This window comes from Octopus sinensis, linkage group LG3, assembly GCF_006345805.1.
Source record: "Octopus sinensis linkage group LG3, ASM634580v1, whole genome shotgun sequence".
Lineage (NCBI taxonomy): Eukaryota > Metazoa > Mollusca > Cephalopoda > Octopoda > Octopodidae > Octopus > Octopus sinensis.
In genome coordinates, this window is record NC_042999.1 from 52,726,102 (window position 1) to 52,739,196 (window position 13,095).

The window sequence follows — 13,095 nt, forward strand, 5'->3', positions numbered from 1 at the left end:
ACATGAAAGGTTGGGCCTCATATTAGCAGAAGACTATGCATAGACATGTTGTTGCAGATATGTTAGTATGGAAACAGGAAGAAGACCTTCGAATATATATCTATATATGTATATAAATATATATATATATATGTATATCTATATCTATCTATATATATATATATATATATATATTATATATATATATATATATATATATATATATATAATATATATATATATATATATATATACACATATATATATTTATATGTATATACACACACACACATACATATATGTGCGTGTGTGTATGCTTGTGTTTGTCCCCCCATCACCACAAAACAACCGACTTGGTGTGTTTAGGCCCTTGTAACTTAACACTTCGGTAAAATAGACATTTGAATAAGTACGAAGTTTAGAAATTAGGTGATTGAATCCGTTTATTGCACAAAAGACTCAAAGCGATGCTCTAGAATAGCCGCTGTCTAACAACTACTGTAGATAAATGAAGAAATAATATGTGATAGCTGCATACTGTAAATGTGAGGTTCTTCACAGTTAAAATGTTGGTATAGAAAACAGGGTGTATAACAGAAAGGACTAAACATAAGAGGAGGACACATATGATGGAGATCCATTGAAGAGGTCACAGGAGGAGCGACCAACCATGTTAAACAAAGGACACAATAACAGGTATGATAATAAAGCTAAAGTAAAGATCACGTGAGTGTAGTTAGTTGCATATGTGTGTGTGCGTTTGATTGTTGCCATTTATAGGTGGTTGTTCCATGGAGAAGTATGAAAGTTTAAACCCAGGAAAACGTACTATACATGCATACACACATACATATATAAATACATACATACATACATGCATACATAAATACGTGTAAATTTGCACGGTGACTACACAAACTTCTCATAACTGAAAACCACTTCTTTGCAGGAATAAGAAATACTTCATGTTTGAACACTAGTTTTTCCTTTACTAGTTATACATGTTATCTACATCTAGATAACCACACTTATCTTTACACTGTGATGCAAAATCACACCGATAGACTATACACAAAAGCTTATCCAAATCACGAGGGAACCTTTAATCCCAATATGCTACACACAAATCTACGAAAGTGCAATGACATTTGTTTCAATTTAATCTCTATCGTAACTAGGATCGATCACGTTCTACAATTGATCGACACACATTGCATGCACTTCAAGAGAGTGTCACTTCAATACATTCCAGTCCAGACCCTCATGATTAAAAGGTTCGATTTCGAACATAGAACTAAGTATTTTCCAGTGCACATAGGAAGGGCGAAATAATTGCTCTGTTATCCTCGGACTGGAATCAGAAACAAATTCATTATCGCACAAAGCATTATAGTACGATACGTCCTTTTTTCTAAACTACAACATAGACTGATGTATAAGAAAACTAGTTACTTTTCATTACCATCATTATCATCACCATCATAATCCTCAGCTTCCTCCTCCTCCTCCCACTGCTCCTCCTCAACATCATCACCATCATCGTCATCATAAAATCATCTTCATCATCACCACATACATTCAACTGAGTAAATATGTTCGAATGTTTAACTTACCTTTCCTATGATGTATGTTGCTTCCCGGGCATTTTCCGCATGTTTTCGGGCAGTTCTTCGACATATAACGATAGTTGCGTGTACAACCATTATATCTAGCTTCCTGCCGACACGTGTTCCTTAAGTCTCGACATTCAGTCTCTTCATAGAAATTAAAGAAAAAAAGTAAAATAACAAATACAAGAAGTATGTGAGGAGCAGAACAGTCACTGTTGATAGCACACTTGTTCAAGATGCTCTCCTGCCTTAAACTTCAAGAACTTGTTTTCTTTAATTACAAATGTAACCCACAAAAAAGTGACTTTTGGCAACTTAATCAAGTGTGTCAATAACATACATATATACATCCGTCATATTCCCATATACTCTAGATTAATTTATATGTAATGACACTGATAATACTGTCAGCAATGTTGGCCAACAGAATGTTTAAGGGGTTTTCATAATTAGATCAATAATTGCTTAGTTCCCTAGAAAGAATCCATGATAAAGGCATGTTTATGTTCTGATACATCAATGCTATTGAACACGTGTGGATAACGATCTTTGAAAATAGATGTAGGCCTATTATATACAATAAGTGGATAGATAAAATATCAATACGGAAAATTCCGCTCATATTTGATATATTGTTATTAAAGTTATCCACAGACATTAGCTGGCAGCGCATATATCATTCAATGGAATTAATGAGAAGCATGAACTGTCTTAAATGATAATCATGTTTATCCAAATCCTCGTGAATACTGAAAGAAAAAACGATTAGACGATCAGAGTTGGTTACAATCAGTCACTTTTGGGATAGTAGTCGAAATACCCGAAATAAAAAAAAGTTGGCTCAGCGTTATTTAAGTACTTCAGCTCATTTGTTGAACAAAAGAAATAAATTCTTGTATTTGTTATCTTACATGATTAAAACCATTAATCGGATAGCCACACTGAAAATACATACATACATAATAATATAAATATATGCATACATACATATATATGTACATACCTTCATCTACATGTATATATATTTCTTTCTTACGTTACAAGAAATAGCTAGATTCTTTGGCTGCTATTTGTAAAGTTCGGTGTGTGCTGAAGCAAATTCTTTTACCTAACCCTTATTATAATAAATATTGTTTAAGTTTACCGCTAATGGTCTTTTACATACCGAATCACTACTTGCTAGAATTATTAATTATTAATTAATTAATTAATTAATTTTCGACTTTTTAAATTTTATTGCATATATACATGCATATATGGGTACAGGACATAAAAAAAAAACTGAATAAGAAATGAAAACATAAAAACAAAAACATGGAAACTGAGTTTTATTTCAAACAACGAAATACAGAGTACAAGACATACAACACAAGGAATATTCCTCTTCTTCAGTTGTCCTCGTTTCCTCTACTCCGCTTTTCGAAGGTAAACATACATACATACATACATCTACATACATACATGCATACAAATATTAAGAAGACCATCACTTGACCAAGTGTACATTCACGATCCTGGAGCCTCAGAATTTTTAGAAGGCAGCTCCTTGAGTAACATTCCTTGTCTGATAACCTGGAATTCATGCCCAAAGACGTCCCAACAATCTACCGCAACATATCATCAGATGAAAGGTTGGGCCTCATATTAGCAGAAGACTATGCATAGACATGTTGTTGCAGATATGTTAGTATGGAAACAGGAAGAAGACCTTCGAATATATATCTATATATGTATATCTATATATATATAATGATAAATATCAAAGTGAGTTATATATAGTAGCGGTAACACATCGTGACGTATTTTTGCCATTTCAATATGGCTAACCCCTAAGGGTGGATGCTACTGTAGTTTTTAGCCCCAGGAGGACACACTCCTCCAGCTGGCCATAGACACACTATCTGTGTCCTGTCAGTATTTGCAAAGGGAAGTCATCCTTCCCGTCTTCAACTTATGATACACACGGACTCGAGTTTCGAGGTATTGACCTCTAGTCAGCGTGTGACAATCATAGTTGTCGCCGAGAATTAGATTTCCTTCACAAATACTTATACTTTTTCCAGCGTCCACTGTCGCTGATATTGAAAAAGTTAAATCAAACGATGATAAATATCAAAGTGAGTTATATATAGTAGCGGTAACACATCGTGACGTATTTTTGCCATTTCAATATGGCTAACCCCTAAGGGTGGATGCTACTGTAGTTTTTAGCCCCAGGAGGACACACTCCTCCAGCTGGCCATAGACACACTATCTGTGTCCTGTCAGTATTTGCAAAGGGAAGTCATCCTTCCCGTCTTCAACTTATGATACACACGGACTCGAGTTTCGAGGTATTGACCTCTCGTCAGCGTGTGACAATCATAGTTGTCGCCGAGAATTAGATTTCCTTCACAAATACTTATACTTTTTCCAGCGTCCACTGTCGCTGATATTGAAAAAGTGAAATCAAACAATGATAAATATCAAAGTGAGTTATATATAGTAGCGGTAACACATCGTGACGTATTTTTGCCATTTCAATATGGCTAACCCCTAAGGGTGGATGCTACTGTAGTTTTTAGCCCCAGGAGGACACACTCCTCCAGCTGGCCATAGACACACTATCTGTGTCCTGTCAGTATTTGCAAAGGGAAGTCATCCTTCCCGTCTTCAACTTATGATACACACGGACTCGAGTTTCGAGGGGTTAGCCATATTGAAATGGCAAAAATACGTCACGATGTGTTACCGCTACTATATATAACTCACTTTGATATTTATCATTGTTTGATTTCACTTTTTCAATATCAGCGACAGTGGACGCTGGAAAAAGTATAAGTATTTGTGAAGGAAATCTAATTCTCGGCGACAACTATGATTGTCACACGCTGACGAGAGGTCAATACCTCGAAATTCGAGTCCGTGTGTATCATAAGTTGAAGACGGGAAGGATTACTTCCCTTTGCAAATACTGACAGGACACAGATAGTGTGTCTATGGCCAGCTGGAGGAGTGTGTCCTCCTGGGGCTAAAAACTACAGTAGCATCCACCCTTAGGGGTTAGCCATATTGAAATGGCAAAAATACATCACTATATATATATATATATTATATATATATATATATATATATATATATATATATATATATATATATATACATATATATTTATATGTATATACACACACACACATACATATATGTGCGTATGTGTATGTTTGTGTTTGTCCCGCCATCACCACAAAACAACCGACTTGGTGTGTTTAGGCCCTTGTAACTTAACACTTCGGTAAAATAGACATTTGAATAAGTACGAAGTTTAGAAATTAGGTGATTGAATCCGTTTATTGCACAAAAGACTCAAAGCGATGCAGCAGAATAGCCGCTGTCTAACAACTAATGTAGATAAATGAAGAAATAATATGTGATAGCTGCATACTGTAAATGTGAGGTTCTTCACAGTTAAAATGTTGGTATAGAAAACAGGGTGTATAACAGAAAGGACTAAACATAAGAGGAGGACACATATGATGGAGATCCATTGAAAAGGTCACAGGAGGAGCGACCAACCATGTTAAACAAAGGACACAATAACAGGTATAATAATAAAGCTAAATTTAAGACCACGTGAGTGTAGTTAGTTGCATATGTGTGTGTGTTTGATTGTTGCCATTTATAGGTGGTTGTTCCATGGAGAAGTATGAAAGTTTAAACCCAGGAAAACGTACTATACATGCATACACACATACATATATAAATACATACATACATACATGCATACATAAATACGTGTAAATTTGCACGGTGACTACACAAACTTCTCATAACTGAAAACCACTTCTTTGCAGGAATAAGAAATACTTCATGTGTGAACACTAGTTTTTCCTTTACTAGTTATACATGTAACCTACATCTAGATAACCACACTTATCTTTACACTGTGATGCAAAATCACACCGATAGACTATACACAAAAGCTTATCCAAATCACGAGGGGACCTTTAATCCCAATATGCTACACACAAATCTACGAAAGTGCAATGACATTTGTTTCAATTTAATCTCTATTGTAACTAAGATCGATCACGTTCTACAATTGATCGATACTGTAGTTCCACAGATTGCTTGCACTACAAGACGGTGTCATTTCAGCACATTCCCGTCCAGATCCTCATGATTAAAAGGTTCGCAACAGTCACCAGCCTTTAGAAGTCGATGTAGAACATAGAACTAAGCATCTTCCAGTGCACATAGAAAGGGCGAAATAATTGCTCGGTCATCCTCGGACTGGAATCAGAAACATATTCATTATCGCACAAAGCATTATAGTACGATACGTCCTTCTTTCTAAACTACAACATAGACTGAGGTATAAGAAAACTAGTTACTTTTCATTATCATCATCATCATCACCATCATAATCCTCAGCTTCCTCCCCCTCCTCCTCCTGCTCCTCCTCAACATCATCACCATCATCGTCATCATAAAATCATCATCATCATCGCATACATTCAACTGAGCAAATATGTTCGAATGTTTAACTTACCTTTCCTATGATGTATGTTGCTTCCCGGGCATTTTCCGCATGTTTTCGGGCAGTTCTTCGACATATAACGATAGTTGCGTGTACAACCATTATTTGTAGCTTCCTGCCGACACGTGTTCTTTAAGTCTCGACATTCAGTCTCTTCATAGAAATTAAAGAAAAAAAGTAAAATAACAAATACAAGCAGTAAGTGAGGAGCAGAACAGTCACTGTTGATAGCACACTTGTTCAAGATGCTCTCCTGCCTTAAACTTCAAGAACTTGTTTTCTTTAATAACAAATGAGGCAACGGACGAATGTTGCAAATCGACTCAACCAACATCCCAAATATTGCGAAAGGTCTCTCCTAAAACAACATTGTTTGAGAATGAATAAAGGCTGCAACAATCCGATGTAAGGGAGAAAGCAAAGAAACCTGGGTTATAAAAAACTTTAAGTCAAACCCAAAGGCCTACTTTCATTAGGCGAAAGGACCCCGCTTCAAAAATAATGGCTCCCTCACAGACAGTCTAACTAGGTACGAAAGTTTTTTTACCACCCCGTTGGAACACAGACATGTGAATGAACCAGTGGACGTTTTTGCCGCCTCACCTATAGATTGTTCTTGATATTAATAATGATGCGCACTCTTAACCTTTCTGTCCCCTCCCTTTCTCATTCGTCATTCTTTCTGGTTTCCTCACAACCATTCCCTTTTTCTCTCTCTCTTTCTCCTCCTCCTCCCTCCCGTCATTGACCCGCGACGAGAGCTCTGCTACTGTCTTTCTGGCCTGACTTCCTTGAAGTGTGGACGGCATTTTCTGTTGCTCCTTCGCCGTTCTCAAACATAGTGTTCGTAATACTTTTTCTCGTTCGACTTAACAGCCCTTCTTGTCTTGTTATTCTCCTTGTCCTGTCTTTTACTATTTATATTTTGTACTGTCGTTACTGTCCTGTTTTTGTTACCATTTTTACCCCTCCGCAAAAAGATCTCAAATTTTATTTAATTTGCTTTTCGCGGGAAGGAAATTTCTGTTGAAGATGCGTACCGCCTTCACCTTCGAAACGCAGAGTAGATGAAACCATGGCGACTGAAGAATGGGAATTTTCCTTGTGTTATTTGTCCTGTACTCTAATTTTTTTTGTTTAAGAAAAATGTCCAGTTCCTTGGTTTTGTGTTTATGTTTTCGTTTCTCATTGTGTTCGACGTTTTTTTGGTGTCCTGTACCCATATATGCGTGTATACATACATGTAGAGGTAGGTACGTACATATATGTATGTAATTTATTATATGACGGAACGCACGCATCCATTTCTAAGTAAGATTGTTCCTGATATGTGTGTATATATATATTTGGAGGCGCAATGGCCCAGTGGTTAGGGCAGCGGACTCGCGGTCATAGGATTGCGGTTTCAATTCCCAGACCGGGCGTTGTGAGTGTTTATTGAGCGAAAACACCTAAAAGCTCCACGAGGCTCCGGCAGGGGATGGTGGTGATCCCTGCTGTACTCTTTCACCACAACTTTCTCTCACTCTTACTTCCTGTTTCTGTTGTACCTGTATTTCAAGGGGCCGGCTTTGTCACTCTCTGTGTCACGCTGAATATCCCCGAGAACTACGTTAAGGGTGCACGTGTCTGTGGAGTGCTCAGCCACTTACACGTTAATTTCACGAGAAGGCTGTTCCGTTGATTCGGATCAACCGGAACCCTCATCGTCGTAACCGACGGAGTGCTTCCAAAAATAGTATATATATATATATATATATATATATATATATATATATATATATATATATATATATATATAGCGGCGTACGTACACTTTATTCTCTTATATGTAAGTACACATTTCACAAAACTTTGTACGACTTTAACATACTCTCTCACCCCCCCTCTCTCACATTCCTTTGTCTTTCTTACTTTGCACTTCACTGTCCCTGTCTTTCTTCTTTTTCGCCAATCCTTCATTCTTCGGCCTACACGCTCTCTTTCTTCTCCCCGTCCTTAATTCTTTTGCTCCTCTTTTTCTCTCTCTTCTCTTCTCACATGACTGCGGGCACGGTAACATCGTTGCTCTCGTCTTCCGTAAGGCTTAATCCTCACTCAATACGCCAGCTGAGTTAAATCCGTCTCTGGTCGAAAGACGCCTGTTGTTGCGTCCTGTTATTATTATTATTGTTTTTTTTGCATTTATATTCGTATTATTTTTTGCTTTTTTTTGTTTTTATATTCGTGTAACATCGTCTGTTTTTCTGTCCTTGTTCCGTACACATTCGATCCTTTTTTCGAGGAATCTAATGCTCTTAGCTTAGATTTTCCTTGGGGCTGGCCAGATTGGAGCAATCTCAACATTAATCAGCCGAAATTGGGAGGATGATCCGGTTCTTGACTGAAGATTAAAGGCTTCGAATGACCCGTCCGTGTTTTATATCGTCTATTTGGATGTTTTGCGTTCTTGTCCCATTTTGGTATTTTTTATATATACATACATACATATATATATATATATATATATATTATATATATATATATATATTATATATATATATATGAGCTCCTGGATTTCAAGAACCTTCCCGTCCAGAGAACAAGGTGTCATCGTTCTACTTTTCTCCCCCTTTGTACGGCCACATCTTGAATACTGCTGCCCCTTGTGGTATCCCCATACTAAATAAAACATCTCGAGGATTGAATCACCCAAGAGCGCACTCACTTAATGAATTGAAGGCCTGACTAATCTCGATTACTGGGACATTAAAGCCTTGAAACTCTAGTTTCTCCAGCACCGCCGCGAGCGGTCCATCATTTGTACGATGTGGAGAATATACCGCTAGCATTGCCGAAACGACCTGAACATTCGTTTCGAATTTCATCCAAAGCTGGGACCACGGGCCATACGTCCCCTGCCCAATTTACGTTCACAACATATAGGTACACTGCGACATCATTTCTTTTTCTCAACAGGCGCTGCCCTTTTTAACATTGGGGTGTAGGAGATAGTTTATTATAATAGGCATATAGAAGTGGGAAGTAAGGAGAAATAAAAATAAAGACATATTTTATTTATTATTTTCCCATCGATTCATTTGTCGTTTGTTTTTTTCCTTATGATAATTTCTCAAAGCTGGTTGCTGACAGAGGTTTCTGCTCCGCAATCATTTTATTCTATATATGCTCTTCTATCAGTATTTACGCATTGAAAGATATATCTTTCTTATTGTGCTACAATAGATTTCAGAGTTTCAAAAAACAAACTTATGTTTGTTTATATGTGACGTAATATACATATCTGTGCAAGCGCGCGCGCGTGTGTATCTTTGTGTGTGTACACATACATACAAATGTATCTGTGTGTGTGTGAGTGCACATACATATAAATGCATATTTTACTATTTCTCTTTTTATATCAATTGAGAATTTCCTTCAGGCGCTACCCATCACCCCTGTGTTTGGCCGAAAGGCTTTATTTATTCCGACTTTTATCGTTTCAAATTACATTTGTTTACTTTCATACGTCCAACCTGCATTGTCTTGTTCGCTCGAACAAATCTTGCGGGTGCGCCGATATACGAAGTTCTCAGTCTTATCGTTAAAGGCACGAAACTGAGTATTAGTATTTTGGTCGATAACTGATGAAGAATTAGGGTCCTTCTGTGTCTGTTCTACGTGTACGTTTTGTAGTATTTAATGCATTTTTCATTTATTGAGTAACTGAAGGCCACGCATCCCGACTTTTGTTAACAGTAAGTTTATATATATATATATATATATATATATATATATATATATAATATATATATATATATATATATATATATATGCATATATGCTGTGTTTGTATGTACATTTAGAGTTTTGTGCCCGTTTGCGTTATATAATGGCGTATATATTTTTATTATAAAACTTACCAGAACATTTCCTTATAGGGTCTTTAGGAGTGTTTGTCTTACAGTAGCAAATACAATTTTTTGCAGGGAAGCCTTCGCCTGGACATCGTTTTTTGGGACATTTCGCTGTACGAAATATGAATAAAATCTATTTAGGTTCTTCAACCAACAAATCTGTTCAATAAATATAGATTTACCAAGTTAAGTAGACTCATTAATAAATACTTGAGAAATAAAATATATTCCGTAACTTTTACGCTTCTCTGCGTTCTGAACGTTTTTTCACCCTGCTTGTATGTCAGAATTAATATTACAAACGCATTCTGTCAGGATAAATTTCATTTTCGCTTTCCGGATTAATTTGTAAAAAGACATTTAGAATTTTAGGTACAATAAAATTTTAAATATTTAAACGTTTACTTAAAGGTCGTTCAATGATTTTTGAAACAAAAAAGAGTTTTGAGCTGTATTTAGCAAGACGTTACCTTAAGAAACAAAAGATGTAAACATTTCTCAATGGAATTACATCATTTGTCATCGTGTAACTTATATAGAAGCTTAATAGTATCCCTCTATAATAATCTATACATATAAAGATGAGAATGTGTGTCTGTGTCTCTGTCTGTGTATCTGTGTGAATCCCTAAAACTTGAGAACTACACAACCAATTACATTCAAATTTTACACAAGCCTTACTTAGGGTCCATGAAGTGTCATAGGTCCAAAAAGTTTTGACTTCTTGCCTAGTGCGAGCACAGAGCAATATCACATCTCCACTATTTCAGTATTACGTGTCAAAAGTGAAACAATAACATCTCTCAATTGTAATGTAAGATATTTTCAGTTAACATCACTTGATAACCGATGCTGGTGTGTTTATGTCCCTGTAACCTAGCGACTCGGAAAAATAGACCGATAAAATAAGTACTAGGCTTACAAAGAATAAGTCATGGGAGTCATTTGCTCGTCTAAATGCGGTGCTCCAGCATGGCCACAGTCAAATGACTGAAACAAGTAAAAAAGTAAAGAGTATATAGATAGATAGATAAACATGTTTATATCTATAGAAAGGATCTTTCCAGAGTCATAATACACAACAAGGTGAAAATATTTGCTGAAGACTCCCAAACTCTAGAGAATTATCAATGGAGAAAGAGATCGAACCGAACTCCTGTTTGATCTACATGCTGTAAGTCAATGGAAAGGCAAGACCAGGCATTAGCTACGAAATGGAGGGTGAACCTTAGGAATATGCAAGTGTCTCTGATATGCCGTATCTGTTATAGAGTGGATGAAACCATTGCCTATATCACGAACGAATGGCCAAAACAATAAGTTGTAGCGATATGATCAGGTAGTGAAAGTGCTACATTGGAAACTGTACGAAAAGTGGGGGCTAGAGAATGGCAAGACGTGGTATGAGGACAAACTAGAGAGAGTGGCAGAGTCGAAACTAGCGAAATTCTCCGGGATTTCCCAATCCAAACAGATCAGGTACTAGAGCATAACAGACTGGACCTAGAAGTGGCAGACAAGACGCACCACATATGATATACAATTGATGCTGCATGCCCTTTTGACCCACAAATAGTGAAGAAGGAAGGTGAAAAGATAGATAAATACAACTCTCTTAAGTGCCAAATAGCCTGGCTATGGAAAATGAAGAAAATGAATATAATGCCAAATATTGTTAGGTCATTGGGAACAGTATCAGAAGGTATCAAGAGGAATATCATGGAAATTGGAATAGAGTATCCAGAGGAACTTTTTACAAAACATTTGTCTCTTTGTACGGCCAGAATAATTAGGAAAGTATTAGATAGCTGAAAAGAATGGATAGCATGGTACCGTAGGCTGCAGATAGTCAGCCCTCTACGCACTTAAGAGCTCCAACAGAATTTGTGGTAAAGAGAAAATAATAATTGAGAAAGTGAAGAAATAAAACAAATTACTTGTAAAGAGGACAGAAGAGAGTATAAGGTGAGTCAGAAAAGTATTGCAGTGAAAGTTGAATTCCAAAAATCTCATTAAAGCAATAACTTCAAGAGCAGTGCCGTCAATCAGATACGGAGTTAGAATAATAGACTGGACCAGAAACGAAAGAAGGGAATTTGACTGAAAAAAAACTAGAAAGATGCCGACGACGTATGGAACCCACCATACGAAAGCTGATATCTAATGGTTGCACTTGATGAGTGACCAGGTTTGAAAAGGCTTAATAGCAGTAGAATGTGTACAGATGGAGAGAAATATTCCCGTAGAGTATTTACATGGCAGTACAGTAAAACTACCAACGGAAGTTAAAAGAGAACAGGTGATAAAGCGCGTAACAGGAGAAATGGACAAGAATGAAATAGAAGGGGAGCACGTCAGACATAGGGAAGAGAACCTTTGTATGGCCAATCCTGGGCTTGATTAAAAAAAGGGGCAAGTAAAAAAAAGGAACAGAAAGTCTAATTGTAGCAGTCCAAGATCAAACGATAAAAACAACTTGATAAAAAAATACTTATAGTTAGAATGTGGGAGAAACATGTAAATACTGTGGAACTTGGAACGAGACAGTGGCACATATTGTGACAGAATGCCTCAAGTTGGCACAAGTAGAATATAAGAAATGGAGGATCGATCCGGTTGTAAAGGTTTAACATTGGAAATGGGTATTTGAAGCTGGAAACACACGGTACAATCATCGAGTCGAAAGAGTACGGGAGTCGGGGAAATATAAGATTTTGTGAAACCTTCCAATTCGAACGGTCAAGAAATTAGGAAACAGAATAGGAAGAGCGATGTTGCTTATTTATCGACATATCATACTTGTTTGATTCTAGGATCGTAAAGAAAGACGAAGAAAAAAAAATTGAAATAGGAAGAATTTGGAGAATGCGAACAGTAAATGTCGTGCCTGTGATGAGTGGTGCGCTGGGAACAGTAAATTGAAATATAGACAAATGGCTATAGAATACCTAGTGACGCTCCTACAGAAAGTTTGTATATATATCAGGAGGGTTCTAAGCACTTGAAAGTCTTGTAGGGAATTGGTACACCCCTCCCACTTGACGAGTGGAATGGGACAGTCACTATAAGTAAGGTGACATCGGCCAGTATCGGA

The 13,095-nt window shown here is 36.8% G+C and overlaps 1 protein-coding gene across 1 annotated transcript in view; it reads right to left on the reverse strand.

Annotated features, from left to right (window-relative positions):
- The window catches only part of LOC115209455, a 93,485-nt gene that overhangs the window by 27,428 nt on the left and 52,962 nt on the right, over positions 1-13,095 (reverse strand). The window contains exon 10 of the mRNA XM_036501648.1: positions 10,008-10,112. Coding sequence (XP_036357541.1) covers positions 10,008-10,112 — 105 coding nt within the window. The remainder of the gene's footprint in view (positions 1-10,007; positions 10,113-13,095) is intronic.